The sequence below is a fragment of the Pieris brassicae genome, chromosome 9 (assembly GCF_905147105.1).
Source record: "Pieris brassicae chromosome 9, ilPieBrab1.1, whole genome shotgun sequence".
Lineage (NCBI taxonomy): Eukaryota > Metazoa > Arthropoda > Insecta > Lepidoptera > Pieridae > Pieris > Pieris brassicae.
Genome location: NC_059673.1, coordinates 15,923,362 through 15,944,531, shown reverse-complemented (window position 1 = coordinate 15,944,531; position 21,170 = coordinate 15,923,362). Strand labels below are relative to the sequence as shown.

The 21,170-nt window shown below is 32.9% G+C and overlaps 1 protein-coding gene across 1 annotated transcript in view; it reads right to left on the bottom strand.

The window, feature by feature from the left end:
* The window catches only part of LOC123714073 (lachesin-like), a 78,913-nt gene that overhangs the window by 15,382 nt on the left and 42,361 nt on the right, over positions 1-21,170 (bottom strand). Inside the window, exons 4-5 of the mRNA XM_045668167.1 lie at positions 18,789-18,974; positions 15,460-15,649 (exon numbers count right to left, since the gene is read on the bottom strand). Coding sequence (XP_045524123.1) covers positions 15,460-15,649; positions 18,789-18,974 — 376 coding nt within the window. The remainder of the gene's footprint in view (positions 1-15,459; positions 15,650-18,788; positions 18,975-21,170) is intronic.

Sequence of the window (21,170 nt, the reverse complement as noted above, 5' to 3'; positions counted from 1 at the left end):
ATTTTTTATACAACGGTGTAACCAGGCAGGAGACTCATCTGATGTTAAGTGATACCGCCCATGGACACTCAATGCCAAAGTGATAGCGAGTGCGTTGCCGGCCTTTTAATAATTGTTACGCTCTTTTCGTGAAGGATGATAACAAACCCGTAAATGGTTTCTATATGTATATAAAGGTTATTGAGCATGGAAGCTAACAGGCGTTAAATTTCTATGGACTATTCATAGAACCCACTTCAACTTGTATATTGGATGCGTGTGTTAGTAGACAATTTTTGAGGTAATTTTCTGAAAACTAGTATATTTCTGAGAATAGTGGAACAACGTCGTTATATTTAACTTCAAGTAAAGTTCAAAGCTTTCGTGGCTCAAGTTTACTTGTGATCTTGTAAAATATGGTAGCGGGAAATATTATTGTAATGCTTTTGTACGTTTTCTTCAAAGCAGCTTAAGAAAACTCTGTAGTTTAATCAATTGTATAAAAAATAAGTTTTAAAAACTATTTCCGCTTTTATAGGTCTACTGTCTGCTTCGTGTGGCTTTGTTTTATTTCATTAACACTTCGTTGTATACAGAGATATAATACGATTGTTAATTTAAATGAAAAGACAACTTTTTCAGACAACCACTAGTTGATAGTAATAAATATACTGTAGATATGACTATGTTTTCTAGCAATTTAGCATGTTAAATCTTCACTTTAAATCTGAAACTTAAACCCATACATGCAAATCATGAAATTTAATTGTTTGTAGAAGAAACCTTTTTAATTATACTATCTACACTAAACAGATACAAACTCACAAAATACATAAAAAATACGCAAGCCGTATTGGATTTCGAATGTACAAAGGCGTACGTATTTTGACATGACTCTGAGGTTCCAAAAACTAACACAGACAGCACACAACTATAACAACTCTCAGTTACACTCTCAAATACATACACAGCCATTCGGATACTCACACATTCACGGATATTTCATGTCGTATACGACTTGTGTTTGATTAGCTGTAACACTAAAACTAATTAAAAACATTGTTTTATTTATGCACCATATAATTGTAATTTAGTTACACATACACATATAGAACATATATCTGTCGTAACCTAGACGAGTATAAAGTTTTTTACTGTATACTATCATAAATTAAAACAAATTACAGCGCACCTTTATGAAAAGGCTTTTATGGAACGTGTGTGGAATCCGAGAGGTTTACAGTACGATAAGAAACACTAAATCAGAATTAGCGAATGAAGACGAGTATTTTCAGCGGGAAATTGCAATTATTGCGGTAATTTCGGAGCTAGACTCGCCTTCCTGCAACTGCAAATGGTTCACTTGCAATTTAATGCATCTAATGTCATCATAATGATTTTGCAACACACAAATATGCAGTATTTACAACATTTATAATAATAATTAAAGATTGATAAATAGAAAATTGAATTAAATTTAAAAAGTTTGGTCCCTGTGGCGGTTTTATCTTTAATGCTGGCAGCATTTCCTCGTTATATTGCCATACTTATTCGTTAAACGAGTAAAGCACCAGCTCTCGGGTCGCGGGTACTATACATCTAATTGTATTATAGTCAATATTAAACTATACAGAGCTATTATAGAGAAAATAATTATATTATACGTATAAATAAATGACATGAATGTTTGCATCAGATTCATATTTGGAATTTCGTAAATTTGATCATATTTCGGAGTTCCGAAGAAAGCTTAGTTGGCTATCCATTCAATTGCGGCGTAAGATGCACATTTTAAAACTTCTCTATAAGGTTCTTTTTAATCCTAAAACTCCTAGTTACTTAAAACAAAATTTTATTTTGCGTTCCTTAGATAATCTAATTCTTGAAACTCCTATTCATAAAACTGATTTCTATCACTCCTCCTTCCTTGTGCAAAGTATCCTACTTTGGAATTCCTTACCAGTTGATATCAGACGAGCTCAGTCTCTAAATTTATTCAAAAATCTTCTTTTTGATAATTTTTCTTCTGCCTCGTAATTAGCTACTACTTATATATATTAATTGTAAGTCAATTAACCTTTGACAGAGCTTTTACATACCTGTTTACACATATTTTTATTTATATTTTTTCTTTGGATTTATTTTTAGTTATACTTGCATGTTATTCGAGTTTTTTTTGTTAATCGATTATGCACTTCTTGTATTTTACCCTCTGTAGGTGTTTCTTTTTTTTATTCTCCCATATTAGGGTTGCCTGGAAGAAATCGCTTGTTAGCGATAAGGCCGCTCGTTGCCTAATAACTTATGTAACCTACTTACTTTTTGTTTTTTCTTTGTATAATTATGTATATTATGGTAACAAAGTAAATAAATAAATGAAATTTGACTTGTTTATGATGGCTCTATTATATGATCTGTAACGTTTATTAATATATTCCTTATAATTAGGCTAGGCCACTTTAGCTACTGTTAATTTTTTTGTAAGTTAATATATTGCCATAATAAGTTAATATATTGTGCGCGTTTAACACTTGTGCGTACGGTGGAGGAAAACATCGTGAGGAAATCGGCATGTTCCAGATTAAAAAATCGACGACATGTGTCAAATGTATAAGGCTGATTAACTACTTGCCAATAAAAAAAAACAAACAATCGCGAAACACAAAAATCTGACAAAGAAGAAGAAAAATCCCACCATTGATGTACATATATAGTATGTTTACTATACATCGGGAAACTATTTCTAAACCGGTAAAATAATGTTCATGTCAGTGTACGTATGAACAATATTTTAGACTGTATATACATTTAAATCAATGAATTTGTAAAATTAAAATTATTTAGTTTTATATATATTAATTACAAACTATAATATACAGTATCTCAGTATAATCTGGTTATTAGTAATAAAATTCATGTAGAAATTATCTTCATTACATATTTTAGATTAGGTTTCCATATAAGAAAATCAATGTTAAAACTGCAAGCTTAAAAGTCACTCAGATCTCGGATAAAACTGAATTTAAGATGCAGCTTTAAAAAGCTGTATCTTGATCCACCCTCTACAATTGAGCTAACTCGCTCGGTATATGCGGGGCTGGTTTAAAATTAAAATAACTAATAGGATAAGTATTAGCGTAAACCCTAGTACTTCAGAGTAACAGTTTAGTTCTCAAAAGTTAATGAGATTTTAGTATTTGCTATAATTAAATCCGACACACTCATGAAATTGTGTTTCGCTGCCAGAGTAATGGGTGAAGTTTCATTGCGAGCTTTTATTTAATTTATTTTTATTGTTATACGTAGCAGTTTATGCTCCATTTTACGTCCCTTGCAGCTTACATCTTTAATATTATATGCGCTGGAAATCATAACATTAATTAACGTGTTTTAATATAAACAAATGTTTTACTCGGCTCTCATATTTGTTAAGCGTGTATACATAGCTGAAATACTTAGGTAAATTTTGGATTGTTTAACGGATTAACTAAAATTAATAATATACTAAAACTAATTGAGATATGCTAATTTTAAAGCCTTTTAAGACTAATATTTTATCATACAATTCTTAGTAACATTAATTGATTTATATTCTATAAAGCTCGCTTGAAAATGATCATTTAAATATTCTTCAATCTGTATTTTATAAATAAACAAGTTTTAATCTCGACATCTTCAAGAGATGAAGTAATTTACTTGCTATTTCTAATAAAGCATCTAACATTCGCTGAGCGCATCATTGTTGACAATTGTCTGAAGCGATTTAATTTTTTAAAATTGAAAATTCCAAGACTCCGTGCTTTTCTCTTTATTCCTAGCGCGGAAAACTATATTGCGATTTTATTAAAAATACGAAGTGTTCCAACGACGGGTAAACGAGTACTAAAACGTTATGGTTACTGCGGTGACGTTCGCACGGATACGAAACTTATAAAATTGGTGATTCTAACGTTTTAGGAGCCATTTCTTAAATATATAATTGTGGCGTCTTTCACGAAAATAACACAACTCGTTTAACATCGAGACGGTTTTTTGGTAATGCATAACTTCTCAAGTATCGCAGCAAACAGAGATACAGTACACCGTTCAAAACCAGAGTGATTTCCAATACGACCTCAGATAGGCACTGAAGATGCTTCAGCCATACCCTATACCATATTCAAAATAGTCTGGAATAAAACGTGCCGGGCAACCGGCGAACCAACTGCTTTTTCCCCATCCCATTATCTCTTAAGTGTTAAGATATAAGATAGCTAAGGCTCATCGTTTATCCTTTTAATTAAGTTTCTGCAGCATGATACAATTCCCAATTAACGTTTCCAATTTTAAGACGATCGAATCTCGCTAATAAAAAAGATAGAATTTAAATCGTCCGTGTTTAATTAAAGGTACAAATTTAATCCACGTACAAATAAATGCCGATGTTCAAACGAAAACAAACAAGCAATTTGGAATTACACACACGTCGGGAAACGCCACACATTAAGCCAATGGCAACTGGTTTAGAAATATCCATTTTGTCCTCCAGTTTGCTAAGAGACATTATTAGTCGATTGTTTGGTTTACGCTATTGTTTAAAGAATGTTTATTGTGCATTGACAAGATAAGTTTCATATTGGGTAACGAGTCACGCCACGGCCTGGTGACAAATAAATGTCCCAACAACAATGGAGGAAGCACTATTAGGCCGGAATTATGTCTATTACAGATGGGTTCGCTCAATGTGTTAGCTAATAAAAATATATTGGATAGGTTTTAATGTCGACGTTATAACGCGTAACTGCGGAAACAATAGACTTGTTACGGTGAAATATTAATACGATTTTTATATATGAATGTCTTAAAATGTGTCGAAATTTACTTATAAAATAAATAAATCAATGGCGCTTCAATCTTTTTAGGCCTGGGCCACAGATGTATATATCTGTAGATGTGGGGGATGCCGGGGTATGTTTGCCTCCGGGTGACTACCCGGATGGCATGGATGGATACAACTATATAGTATATATATAAATACCCCTACATATCTGTTCATTCATTCTATCATCATCATTTCTTAATCTAGCTAGTAGGTGATCAACCAAACCTGTGCCTGATGCACGCCGTCGACTTTTTGGGTCTAAGGCAAGCCGATTTCCTCACGATGTTTTCCTTCACCGTTCGAACGAATGTTAAATGCGCACATAGAAAGTCCATTGGTGCACTGCCGGGGATCGAACCTATGACCTCAGTGATGAGAGTCGCACACTGAACCCACTAGGCCAACACTGCCCTAAATTTACTCATAATATTGCTAATAACTAAGGAATATATTTATTATAAGGAAAAGTTCATGATTTTAGAAATAATTTTAAATTTGTGTAATGTATTGCCTATTTCGTTTTATTTAAATATATTATAGTATTTATTTATTCTGAGTGCATATTATTATTACCCTATACGACATTACACATAAGGACTCTATTGTTAAAACGTATCTCAAAATATAAAACTTAATATAAAAAAGAGGAAAGTTTCTTCAACTCAATTCTCAACAGAAGCAACGAACGTAAAGCCCCTGAAATGAAATGGCTTTTAAAATAAAGAAATATCATTAGCGAATTTTATATTATACGCTATAATTCCAGATGCCCGCGGTGCTGTAACTTCGCCTACATAAAAGAGGCAAACAAAAATTCATAAAATACCTCTCAGAGTTGTCCTTTTTCGTCTACTACGGCTCGATGTAGAAGTCCGACAGAAACTTCGAAGAAGTCGATTAAAGTTACATAGGCGAGAGTGCCTATATTACGTTTTGTAAATGATGTTTAAAAAGCTCGTGCTTTCACAGAAGTTTCTAGTGACTTTAATGTAAACTATTTTGAACTTTAAAAGTGTTACATTTTTAAATATTCAACAAGCGTAATTATGGTATGTGGCGTATTATGCTCCAAAATAATAGCAATAATTGCAAGTGTTTTTTTAAATTGATAAATCTTGCCAACGATGGGCACACTGATACACATTATACAATTTTTAATGTGACAAGCATTTGTAGGCAAACGTGACATACACGAAGAGATGATACAAATATTAAACAAAATAATTAAAAATACAAAATATAACGAAAATCGATTATGAAGTGTGAGGGGAGCAACTATGGATATCCAGACTTAGCTCGTTTAGCAGAATGCTTCACCTGGACAATTTTGTTCTATATTGACTTGTCAAGCGTCATGAGTTCTAGCCGTTTATGAAGATAAAAAATAAATCGAATAATGTCAAATAAATCCATGTTGTATACTTAATATAACACAAATTTTGAATGTTAATGTTTAACATAAAACGAAAATTAATATAGCTAGCTATAACTTATATTAATGATTTTTGGAGACTTATATGTGACAAAAAAAACTAGATATATGAAAGGTTGTGCAAACCATAGGACAATCCCTTTTCTGCGTCTGTGGATCAAATCGCCGTCCTAATCGTAAGCGATTGCTGTTAAGAATAGAACCTAACGCCTCATTGATTTATTTTTTATTATGATTATATAAGTAGTTTATAAAAAGAGTGTTTATAGTAATATACTATCCAAGGCTCTACATAAACTCTCTGGCTTTCTTAGTTGATGACGCAAGAACCGTACAAGTAGTCTGATGGAAACATAAAATATAGTTTCTGTTAACCACCACCTCAAACAGACGTCTTATCTATTAATGATATTATGTTGTTCACAATATTAATATTGTGAACACTAACAAGGTTCATTATAACCAAAGCAGTGCAAAACATGTGCAAATCTCACTGGCGGTGATCAATAAGTGTAATAAAAACTCTACAATTCTCTTATTAGATAAAATCTTGTGTATTTATATTAAACAAGGGCACTGACATGATCGCGCGAAAGAGGAAAATGATCACAATATCTCTTTATAATGTTCAGTCATTAAAACACTTTACGAATAAAAATCCGACGATAAACATAAGTCCGCAAATTATTCGATTCAAAGGAATTTCACTAAAAGGAACGGAAAGTAACTCAAAGCTTTTATATATATCTGTCTTCTCTTATTGTCTTCAAGCTTCGCCGATATATGTATTAAACCTCTCTCTTGGGTAATCTATACATGCATATAATTTTAACCAACATGAATCAGTATAACGGATAATTTATAAAATATATTAAAACTAACAGTACTCGTGTTTTTAGTAATGTAATAGAAACAAAATATTCTTGGCTTTTAGTTTGATTCAAATGGTGACACAATATTTCATAAATAAAATACAATTGAAACTCCGAACTAAAGTTAAAGCTAGCCTTTGTAGATAGGCGAAGCGAATGTAACGAGCGCTTTAAATAAAATAGTAATAATTAAATAATAAATAAATCAATGGCACTACAACCTCTTTAGGTCTGGGCCTCAGATTTCTGTATTTGTTTCATGATCATTTGTTGATCGGATAGGCAAGTGAGTGATCAGTCTTCTGTGCCTGACGCAAGCCGTCGACGTCTAAGGGTCTAAGGCAATCCGGTTTCCTCACGATGTTTTTCTTCACCGTTCAAGGTAATGTTTAAATCACAGAAAGAAAATCTATTGGTGCACAGCCGGGGATCGAACCTACGAGCTCAGGGATGAGAGTCGCACGCTGAAGCCACAAGGCCAACACTGCTCTATATAAATAATTATAATATAAATAGTATATAAAAATTTCAGTATACATATAATGTACTTTACATAATGGATATGTAAAGCCACTAGGTGTACACAGAATTCCCCTCTTTCAAATAGTGTTTAAGCCAATATCGTATGCGGCCCTGTGGCGTTAGTAAATGTTATAGAGAAGCCGGAGAAATGAGAGTACTCCGTACCCTATAAGGTAGGTACAAGATTTTAACCACAGGTAATAAAAGCAAATTAAAAAAAACTTAATTCTCATTTTGTCTAATATTAACGTTAAAAGGTGTTTAACAATTTATATATTTGATATAAATTCTTGTTGAAAATGTTCGAAAAAAGGTACTAGGCAAGATGAAGCTACTAAAATATAATATATATCCTGCCCTGATAACTGTATGCGATGTTAGATATGTACATATAGCGTAGACGTAGATTCGTAATAAAGCTGCCTCGTATAAAACCTTAAGTGCATGGAGTTGACAGTAGGTGTTTCATTCGAGGGACAATGCAAAGTAGATTGAATTGGAAGTCTCTCAATAAGCTTTCAGTACCCGGGGGAAGAAAAAGGGTTAAAAATAAGAACAATGTCCGTGATGCTTCCTAAATGTGAAATTGCACTCTAATTTTGTCACGACTTTGTTTCGTTTTACGTTAGGACGACTCAATTTTGCACTGTACATTCGTAGCATGTTTACGTTGCTTATTTTCAACTAGTGTATTATTTGCAACGTCATCTATTTAAACAGGTTCCAAATTTGAAATTATTAAAACACACTTGTTAAAAATTGAACATTGCCCCAGGGAACCGTATAACAAACAATTATACGTGTGTAAAAGTAAAAATTTTAGTCTAATAGCTATTATTTTTAGATAGGGGTTCGAAATTTGAATTTTTGACTGTAGTTTCATTATAAATGCCTTTTATTAATTCACTTTATATTTTATAATAACTTCTTTAAATTAAATTAGTATTTAAACATACCAGTGAGCAAAATCGCAGGCCACACCTAGTCTTAAGTAATAGATGTCGATTAATATTTAATTATAACACGGCCATTCAGTTATAAAAAGCTTCTCGGAAAAGTTAATAAAGGCTGTAACGATTGAATCGTGAAATATAATTTTACGAACAATTTTATTCAATAAATGTCGAAAGGTTATTCCAATGTATGTCCACTTACGTTAAGCATTTATATAGACAAAATTTATAGTATTTATGTAGTCTTCTGACTACATACTTAGTAGTCAGAAGACAATTAATAGACAGAAATCCACGAATCCAATTTTTGATATTCAGGAGTCATTTACTAATACATAAGTTTGCTTTTTTTATTAATTATGAGCCGTAACCCTATAATCATAGGGAAAACTTCGAGTGTATTAATTTTTTTTTTTTAATAATTAGCAATCCTTATTACTTATTTTAAGCTAAAGAATTAATAAACGTAAACTGACATTAATTTCATCTTTACATTAAAATCACAAAAACTGATTATAAAAATATCTTTTATAACGTGACATCGCGATGACTGTCGCTCTTCACTGGTATCGGACTCTAAATTATCTTTTTTTTTTAATTTTAAATACTTCTATAAAACATATACAAATCTATAACGAATATATATTAATAGTATTATAAATTTACGTGAAGTTGCGCCTAGTTCGATCGGACGGAAGGGCGCGAGGCCAACGCTTCCAAACCTTCTAAATATATTTATTGATATATAAGAGTCTTATCTCCAACTTCGATTATGTTTCCTTTGGAGTAGACTGGGCCGTGGGGTTCAAGTACACAGGCACTAATGCCTATTTCAAGTTGACTTTGTTACCGTTTCTCAACCTCTAAACGTGAGCGCCAGCTATGTACAAACTAAATTTTCTTCCTATGTACACAGATAAAATTTTGTCTATTTTAAAAAACCATTATAGACTATTCATTAGTGACTATGGAACCTATACAAATATGTTTTTTTTAATTCTGTAATATATTAGCTGTAAATAAAAAACAAAGTTTCAGATTGCATGTATCTTTGCCTTTTTTTACATTCATAATTGTAGTTACCCGCCCAACGTTTATCTAAGCAACTTTTAAGTGTTAATTACCATTCTTAAATTACACTTATACACATTATTTTTCGATTGATAACAGACTTTTAAATCAAAGCTAGGATTAGAAAGGCAAAGATCGATTCGACTAATCTCTGACCTTTGATACGTCACGTGACTGACTTAACGCTTATTTATTACTCCCAATAACACTTAATTTTTCATCAAAAAATAAAATTTTAAAAAAAAAGTCAAATGCCCATTAACACTTGAGGAATCTGAATTACCCGACCTAAACATTGATGGCATGTATAGCAAAGTAGGACTAAATTATCAACGGAAGTAGAAATTAGAATTACATAGATATGAAACAATTTAAAATATAAAAAGCTTATTTGAAGTAATCTCCATTGGCTGCATTACAGTCATTTAAACGATGAGGCCAGATATCAATAGAAGCACGCACTCTTTCCATGGGAAAACTCTTCAATGCCAATCGTACGGATTGTGTTAGAGACTCCAAATTATCATGATGTTTAGAGCAACTCCTACTCTCTAAAACTGACCATAAATCATAATCCAGCGGATTAAGATCGGAAATAGACGACGGCCAGTCTTCAGCTCTGATGAAGTCCGAAACGTTCGTTTCCAACCAAGACTGCGTAGACCGAGCTTTATACCCGGCGCCTAGTCTTGCTGGAAGGACCATTCTTGGTTAATGAACATGGTGTTGTTAAGGGGTTTCACTACCTTTTAAAGAAAGGTCTTGATACACTTGTGCCGTTGTTTTGATACCTCAGTCACTGAAGTCGGAAAGTGCCCACGTTGGACTCTGTCGACTAATTGGAAAGCTTCCTTAGAGCTTTCAGCATAAATACGGTCATATTGTTTGTTAAAATGTTGCTCAATTGTAAAACTTTTCTCATGTGTAAACCAAAGTATTCTGTGACCTCCTTTTTTAATATCAGTTAAGAAATGACTAGTACGTCTCTTATATGCTACAAATCCTAAGTCATCTTTTAAAATACGCGACCTGGTTCCAGGTGTTTTATTCATCTGCCGAGATAAAATCTTTTGCTTTCGGACAGATTTTCTTCGAATTTTTTACCTTACTGTTTTGACCACCTATTTCGAACAAATAGTACGTGGACGGCCAGATCTTCTGTCACAAACGGAGGAGGTCTCGTTGTACCTATCAATAGCCCGGTACACAATCTTTTAAAAAATGACAGCTTCTAAATTCAAATGTAATATTTTGTTAATTTTCAATTGTAACAGTATTTATGGCCAGACTAAGTTTATATGGGATCATTAGAAAGAATTCAACTGAAATAGTTTTAGGTCCGGAAGCGTTCTCTGAATTCGTGTGAATTAATTACGTCAGTAATTCAATAAAGCTCAGATTCAAAATACGTCGTGACTAACGTACATTTATGTTTTTTTTAAATATATTCCACACTCAAACGTAAAATTTACTAACATTTTACATTAATTTACTGTAAAATAAGCAAGGTCGTTTGGAAAATATTCTGCAATAGAAAGGTGAAATGAAAAATTCTTTAGTACAAAGGAAAGTACGACGGAACAATATCTGTTCTAGGGTGTTTAAAAAGTATTTGCTTTATGCGAATCCTGGATCTAACGAGCTGAGATCCTGACTGGGAAAGCTCTCACAATTAATTCAACGATTCCGGGACTCATGAATATTTCTTAATAAAATGTTCCGTACATTTGTAAATTTTATTAGTATTCTTCGGGGTAATACTTTGAAAGTTTAGTATGTGAGGTTTTGAGGATAGAAAGACGAAATATTTAAATTTAAATATTACGGAATTATGTGAGATTAGAAAAGATTTTTGTATCAGATTAAATAAAAACCGTTAAATATAAAAGTAGTTCGAATTCGCACAAAATTTCAGTTTATATTAACATGCTCTAAATAACAGGGCAATTAAGAAATAAAAACAAAATGAACGCAAATAAAGTCGGTCTTGTGCGGTATTTTGAGCAAATTCGAGCTAGAATATCAAATTTTTAAGATATTTTTTAACGTGCAAAAATAATTATAAAATAAATCCGGTTTCCAGTTTTGGGTATATAGTTGACAAATATTAGTACTATTTTATAAATTCCCAGCTTAAGTAATTTAAAATTTACAGTGTACAGAACGACATATTATGTTTCGTGCATCTCAAACATCGAAGTACACTAAAAGATAAATCAAGCATTTTCGGTGTTATCACAAACACCGCGTCACACACACTCGGTTCTCGGAACAATGTGTCTGGAAAGTACTTAAGACACCTTCACTATAAGTTAATAAAAAATATCAAATCTTGATTCACTTAAACTGGTTTCCAATAAGTGAATGTTTAGAAATGTAGCTTCAAAGACTTCCAACTATTGAATATATCTCCGAAAGTACTATTTTAAAGACATTACTCTCTTTATTTTTTAAAATCCTACTTTAAGGTAAGCTAGATTTACCGTTTATAAGTGAACTCTTACCCTCGAGCCGAGCAAATAAAAATGGTCTGGGATACGCTTATCTATTAAAAGTCTATTCACATTCTCGTTAGAAAATGGTGAAAGAAAAGATAAAGCGGAAGAACTCTATGCATTCAAAGCGAGTGTTGTAAGAAAATAACACAAGTGTGGAACAACAGTATGTTCGTCAATTCTACGGCTTACATTTCGTCATGTAAGATTACGAATGAAAAATTAATCAGGCATATCATCTGTTATTAGTATTGTCTTTTGTTAACATAATGTTAATTTACATGTTCATTTTAAATTTTTCGGACGTTTCGCGTGATTTACAGCGTGCGTGGTCACGGTGACTGAAGACAAAAGGTGTTGAATGTCAAAAAGTATCACAGCTGTAGAGAAAGTTTTATTATCTGTATTTATTTCCCCGGAGTTGATATCGACTAAAAGATGACATCATCTTGGACAAAAATAGTATTTTGTTGCATTTGTTATTTCTAGATCCACAGATTATTATTTAATTACCCATTGAATAATCAATAATACATACCTATTAACGTGTTTTAATGGTTCAAATTTTTTTTCGCACAAATTTATTAAAAAAGAAATAGTATACACTTTTATTGTTATTATTTCGAGTTTGAAGGTACAGACAAAGTACTTGTGCTGAGGCTGTAATAAGTGCCACTTATTAGATTGTATAATTACTTGACAAATGTAATAAATTTTACGGTAGTTTACACAACGTTTCTATTAGAACGTATATAGACACTGACCCTGCCAGAATCTTCGCGCTTCTCGCCGAATTTTTAAGAATTGGTCTGTTCTCTAGGTGAAGGAAGTCGTAAAGCATCTCGTCGGGAAGCTGGTTCCTCATAATGGTCGCGGTAATACAATAGTGACAAAGAGATGTTCTCTCACAGCTTACTTATTAGACAGGTACATAACAAAATATACGCATGATTTATGATTCTTCATAAATTTTACATTTGCGTGGAATGAAATGTAAACAAAAGCTCGACAAAATTTGACCAAAAGAGTTTTTATATAACAAGGAGAAAACTGGCAAGTGTCTCACCTGATGTATGTCAGTGATACCGCCGCCGATGGATATTGCCAGAAGGCTCACAAAAGCCTTGCCGGCCTTTTAAGAATTGATACGTTTTTTTTGAAGGACTTTAAGTCAAATTGGTTCGGAAATACTGGGGAGGGCAACACGCATTGTGGTGTTGCGCGGCAAAATCTGTTTTAAGAATCGCTTAGGTGTAGAGGTGATATGTATATTTGGTATTCGGCTCTGTCTCTAGTTCACGTCCTACAACATAAAGTAATAATATAAAGGCAAAAAGGATAAACATTTCTTCATATAAGTTGTTCATGATTCATGTTCGTACAATCCCACATTTCCTAGTATCAGTGTAAATGTAGAATAGTATGAAATCAACGTCCAATTGAGGCAACTCGAAAACAAGGCAGCCTTATGATCCAGGATATTTTCCAAGCTATTACGTTCGCCGCTAGACGCCATTGTGGAGTACAAATTGTTTGCTACTTTTATTCAGGTAGATTCATGGGCTTCTATGTTGTTACGGTACAGGTTTGGACAGTGAGAGCCGCAATATAAAAAATTTCCGAAAACATTCTTGTTATAGTGGAGCCTTTATTAAATGAAGCAATTTATAATTCAGTACAAGAACCTACAAAGGATTAAATATATTTTGTTATAATAGGTTTTATTTCATCTAGTTAGGCGATGAGTTTATTTATTTATTTATTCAACAAAAAACATAAAAAGCACAATACATAAAAATGACAAGGGATGCAACGGGCGGCCTTATCGCTAATAAGCGATCTCTTCCAGGCAACCCTAGCATTACGCTCTTCTTGATTAAAATATTATTTCGAGAAGGATATTACAATGATACAATTTTTGTCTATGCCTCATTATAGGATTGGTAGCCTGCGCAGATAACTTAATATTAGATTCTTTTCAATTTCACTTCTAGATAAATATATTAGACTAGATGCCCCACGAACATCGTTTCGCTTTTATATTTTTTCACTCACACTTCAGACTTTTTAGTAACAACAAACGGAAAATTTAACTATGCTACCCTATAGACTGTTGTTCGCTTTACCGGAATAAAAACCTAAGTACTAAATAAAGCTCTCCATAAAAACCTTCCGCAGAGTTGAAGAAATATAAAAAAAATACTGGAATTGGTCCACCCGTATTTGCGTTTTGAGTTTAGCAACATACTTTGGGTTACATTTTTATGTGTATAGATTAAAATCCTACAACGACACTAACTAGAAATAATTTCAAACAATTATTATAGCATTTATCTAATCGCCTCCGTAGCTAAGTTAACGGACGTGATATAAAAGTAGCAGAAGCAGGGGAAGATACAATACGGTAAGCTGTAGTGTTCAACACAAATAAATATAATAGGTACAAGTGTACATGTGCCTCCACAAGGTCCTTATTGAGCTCACAAACTGGCTACCAAAAAAAAACCGGTAGACTGGAGCTGGAGTAATTCAAGGACTTAGAAACAATATTTCGAAATTGGGTGGAGGAGGTATTAGATAGATTGTATAGACGCTAGGGCCCATAAGGGGTTGTATAGCCAACGACTTGCCTTGATCAATAACCATGGCGTTACAATCTAGCATAAATTCACTGATGCGTTATGAACATTTGCGACTGATGTTTGTGATTATCGTTTTCATATTTCTACTTTATTAGGGTCTTATATTGTATGTTGTTTGTATGCTGTTTTAATATGTATTAATAATCTATATATGTAATAATGAATCCCTATTTCCCTTGGTCACGGCATCACGCCAGAACGGCTGGACCAATTTCGCTTATTCTTTTTTTTGTGCTTGTTACGGTCAGGAGAAGGTTCTTATGAAAGAAAAAAAAAGAAAAGTGCGCGGAAAATATAAGAATACTTAAATTACTTTCAAGTTTTTTTCAGTGCATAGCGCTTTTACTATTTAAACTTTTTGATGTAACCTTATGGCGTTTGACATCACATTGCCAGAATGCGTGCAGCAAATATCGTCATAGAGGACGTACAAGAAATGAATATCGTTAAAAATAAATGCTTTGATCGGAGTTATTATATTGGTAATCCATATTCAGTTAAGACGGGACAACGTCTGTCGGATCCGGTAGTTTGTAATATAAAACACCGCATCATTTTTCGATACTTGTGTCATTTATATATTGTCAACTGATGGTGTTTTATCAAATAAATTCATATAATAAGACACTTACCTTTTTTCTCCCTTCCTCCGTCGTGTCTAAAGACGATGGGTTGGTTATGTTCCCTCCTCCACATGACAGTGGGCGCGGGAACGCCGGTTGCCGTGCAGGTTAGACGAATATTTCCACCTTCTCTTGCTGAGCTGCCTTCAGCCGCACTGTCTACTATATCTGGTGGGATCAGCACTGCTAGTTGACCCATCTGTCAAGTATACAACTTAAGTCAGTGCATAGTCTTAGTTTAAAACCCACAAGCCATAGCCGTAACTAAAAGTTAACCTTTAACAATAATTTGCTATGATTTTGATCCAATACAATCCAAAGTATAGTTGATAGACGCATAATTTTATAAATAATACAACAACATGAACAAATTATAGACATTTAATTGTTGTTGAACAAAACTGTTGATGGACAAGCGAGACGATTACTATTACAATTAAACAGATGTATCGTTTGTATTAACCACTTAGAAAAGGTTACATAAAAGTTTTGTTTATTTGCAAAACAATAACAAAAGCTTTTCCATTTATTAATATGCAGTAGCAACATTTAGGAATTATATTTAAATCTGATGTCAGCAAAAAAAGTTATCGGCTATTTAACGATATATTATAATTGGCCTTGGGATAGCCATACAAAAATATTACTAAAACGGCATTTACTATGCAATAAATGGCTTTTAACGGTTGATTCTTTATTTTATAATAAGGCGGCTTAGTTATTAAATGAAAATCAAATATAATTTAATCTTTATTTATTAATATTTAAATCATTTTGTTCTCATCTACTAGCAGAGACTCTTGGGCCGTGGGATTCCGGTAAACAGACGATAAAGATTTTAGTTGGCGGCAGGTAGATCCCTGGTGCTCTCCACCCTGAACGTATATGTATCGCAATACACAATTAATAGTACTGCCACGGGGACCAAACTTTTAAAATTTATTTCAGTTTTCTATTCATACATGTTAAATTATTATACGTAGGTTAAGAATATTGTAAATACTATATTTTTTGTTTGTCTCTTAATTTAATACCAGTTCTCAAATCAAAGGCGTAGAACGAACAACAACTGGCCAGTAACTTTACGGAACTTTTATTACATTAAATTACTGTGCTTTTTTGGGTCAATTCTTTCTTACGATCTAGTACGATCATATATGTGATAATGGACTGACGAAGATCTTTATTCATATTAATTAGTAGATTAACATATCGGATACTAATCAAGTTTTAGTAAAAGGGTATGCATGAAATAGTCCGTTACGTAACGTTAAAAAACTATGTCCATTTGCTTTTTATATGATCATGATTATCAGTGTTCTAAACAAAAGATGTAAGTTAGTACTGCTACAACCTCAGATCTGTTCTCTTTCCATACACACACTAGGTAGTTTCTAAAACTAAATAATAACTCTTTCGACTCAAAATGCAATCTAAACTTTGAATAGTAATTAACCATCTATTGACACAAGTTCAATTCGACGAAATGAAAACAACGTTGTAATGATAAAATTAATTTTGCGTTTGATTTGAGCCTAACAAATGATACGTAAACTCCAATAATGCAGGGGTCGATAGCAACAAATTGTGATAGAACTTGTTTGAATTTCATAGTTATTATAAAACTATATGTTACCATGCTATAAAAACATGGTACTACAATCTCGATACAATCTTTAGTACAAGTTTTACAGGGCTGTAAAATTTGTCAAACTATTTCATGCGATCGTATCGTGAGCTTCAAATATTTGTATGTAAATGTTAGATCATTAATGGCGGTTGAGCCTAATTTCAGTGGCGCTGGTTAAAAATTGTAGGTTGTTATATAATTATTTTTAATGTTTAAAGACTTTATTTCTCATTACAAAAAAACATATGTGTGTACAAGCGTTAGAAGTTATACTTTGGCGTAACAAGATAAAAATCTTTTTAAAATTTTACCATTGACCTTATTCTACGTTTGTAGAAAAAACGATACTAACAATAGAAAAAAGGTATTTTGAAAGTAAATAAAGTTTGTATTCATTGAAAGTTTTTTTATAACGCATTATCTAGTTAAATAATGTTTATTTAAATATCACAAAGTAATTATTTCTACATAATTAAAGCAATGGACATTTTTTTATTTTTAAAAGTTAACTATGCTAACGTCAGGGTGTCGGTTTTCTGTGACGGTATGCGGGTGTCGGCTTTTTGTGACGGCTTTATACTTAATATATACGAACGAGATACACGTCGCCCGCAGTCGTCCTAATTTGTCTACCAGGCTCATTCTGACACGTATCTATAATGCCATTTTGAAATTGTTATACGCGCCAATATTACGAATTTTAGACGGTAATTGGTTCAAAAATTGGACACCTAATTGCATTTTTGTATTAACAAAAGCTTGCCAACGCTTGCCACAATGATGCATTCGTACATATAGAAAAATTAGATACAAGATGTAATTTGACAAGCACTTAGTAGCACAAGCACCAACAAAACACGAATATTTTATTTTATTAAAAGTAAAGGAGAATTTATATCCAAGGTTTTGGGGGTAGCATCTATGTATATCCAGACCTAGCTCGTTTATAAGAATGCTCAGTCTGGAAATCGGAATCATTTCTTTGGAAAGAGACAAATGGGATAATATAATAAAGAAATATCATTTTTTCTTCAATACTTTTTAAGTATCCTGAGCCGAATAAGTATTTCTTAATAATAAGTTAAATCTATAACAATTTTTTTTTAGTAAATTTTATCTTCACCTTGTCATAAGTTTCAAATTGTAAGTTATACCATAGATAATTGTACCATACTTGTGACTTTAAAATATAAATATTCACAGTTAAAGTGAAAAACTGTGATATAGTCTACATTATTACACTGGAAACCGTTCGTTATGTGTGCAAAAATATTGTACTCGGATTGGAAGACACACTACCTACTATCTTTTATCTATCAAAAGCAAATAAATGTTGTCTATAAGTACACATATGCAGAAAGTAATATATTACTCAGGTTAATCATACATCATACATAAATGAAAAATATTTGCTAAATCGCCTTCAACTATTATAACGGTATTTAATTTAATCATATCATTCTTAACCTACATAGTATAAATAATAATTCAAATAAAAAACTAACACAAATTTATAAGTTTGGTCCCTATAGTGTAGCATTAAGCTGGCAGAAATTCCTAGCTTTTTATAAAAATATATTCAGTAAAAGTGTTTCCTCAACTAGCGTAAATAAAAAACAATTGAGCTCAACCATTTGAATTTCCCTTCTAATCTGTGCCAAGAAGCGATCTACGAATCACTTTCCACACTAACTAGAACTAATTTTACCTGGCTTTTCATCGGGTCTGTGTTGACCTGGCACATATAAGTGCCTGAATCGCTCGCCTGCACATTGCTGACGTGCAATTTCCACGTGTTGTGATTGTTATATGTGACTGACAGTCGTGGGTTTAAAGCCACCATGTTTGTATGAATAGCGAGGATTGCTTTCGAATCAGATTTTATCCACGCCACCTGTGAGAAAGGAAAATATTAGATTATTTATTTATTATTATATACATAGTTTAGAGAAGTATATTGTCAAAGGCCTTGTAACTGTCTTATTAGGCGACTGAATCGCTCGTATCGGGTTCGAGACCCGGTCGGAGCAAAAGTTTATTAAAATTTCAATTTGTTCTCTGCCTTAGATAGGGGTGGATATGGTAGTAAAACCATACTTGGACACGGTCGAATTTCTAAGGAAGTGCCGCATACTAAACAAGGATAATATCTGGTAGAAACTGTATCAACATTCTGGCCTTTTTTTAGCCCCGGTAGATTGCGAGAGCGAACCCGTAGCCTCTCTAATACGGCATTGTAGGAACTAGCTGATGTGTTTTAATGGGCATTGCTCACCTAGTCTCTGAATAAAAACTCTGGTGTGGGTCGTCTTACATAACCCTGCTACCACAAACACAAAGGAAACCAAGTGTAACATAGTGTTACGAGCTAGGGGATCGGATAGAAAATGCCGTAGATTTATTCAAGGGTTTATTTCTTGGTAAATCAATGAGGAATTTATGGGCACAAATTAACCGCAGAGATGCACTAATTACACACACAAAACAATCACTAATTACTTCACTTATGCACACTTTACACTGTAATTTATCACTTGTATTCACTTTGTTCGCACTTTATCGCTTCGGTGTTTTGCTCTTGTTATCGCATTCCAAGCTAAAGGCGACTAGTCGCGTTTCGGCTCGCTTATATATCCCTGGGAATAATTCTAAACAATATTCGAGAACTTTCTAGGCGGGCTTGCTACTGAGTAGCGATTGCACAATCCTAGAACGTCCGCACTCTTTGTCTCTTTCGCACGTTGCGAAAACGCCGAAGAGCGAAGAACGCCGTCCTTGTCGTACGGCGTTCTAGAGTGCTCGTCTAGTTTTGAGAAAGTTCTGATCTTCTCTCTCTCTCTCTCGTATCATTTCGTCCTTGTCTCACACCTAGAAAGTTCGGTCTAGAATATTCCTTCATCAAAGGGGTATAACTAGGCCTGAAAACGCCTGAAAACGGGTCTCCTGAAAACTGCACCACTCGACTACACATGTTCTGAAACGGACTGAAAAAATGTTTCAGCTTCCTGAAAACTAGGGTAACATTATGAAAATTACAATTTTCTAATATGTGATTGACCCTCTCCTGAAACGGTCAGAAATCATATTACAGCCTGCTGAAAAGTTCTCTAACTAGTGGAAAAAATCTAGAAACATGCAGTCGACCCGTCTTCGTAACAATAGTTTTTTCTGTACAGGACAGTCGTACAAATTTACAATTATTTACCAATGACAATATGTTGTCAGACAACATATCAGTATTAAAATTCTGTACTACGAATATACATTGTAACTAATACATTGAGAATACTGTTTCTGTGTTGTTAATAATTGTTTTTGTGTATGTTAATAATTCTGTTTAAGAAGCTATTTTATAGTACAAAGCTACGATGTTAAGTGAAATCACAGTCGATTAACACAGCAGGCTCACTACGTTGACGTTATCAAAAGCGATTCCGATTTCAATTCCGAAATTTGCCACTTCATGAGGGTGTCAACTCAACGCAAATGTGAAAATTGTGATTGCCTTGCCTTTTAAAATGTCGCATGTCCTATTTATATATTGAAATAATAACTTTACTGCCGTGTGGCATTGTGATAATATTTATCACACGGGAGCCGCACACTAGCGTATACATGTAAGAACGTGGCGTTACTTGAGTAAAATAATTTTTGACAGAGAAAATTCATTCAAACATTTGATTTGGTTTAGTTGAATCTTTTCTACGATATGAAAATATTTAGTCAACAATTTCTCGAATTTGTTAGTATAAATTATAATTTATTTTATTTATTTATGTTAGTTATAGTTGTAGTAGATTTACTCAAAAATTTTGTTATGTAGATAGATTAGTCTGTGCTGGATGCTTGAACTCTTCTGAGATATCTAAATCGTTCTGATTATAAAGTATTGTTACCGAGGGATTTTCCTTTTCTCACAAATTTACGTTTAATTTAGTAGATTTCAATAACGTTATAAGCTATAAATATTACATAATACATAAATATTTCCTGTCAATTATAATAAATATGGGATCTCTTTTGTTTTATTTGATACATTTATTTAATAAGCTATTACTATGTCAATAAATGACAGAAAAGCATGTCTTAA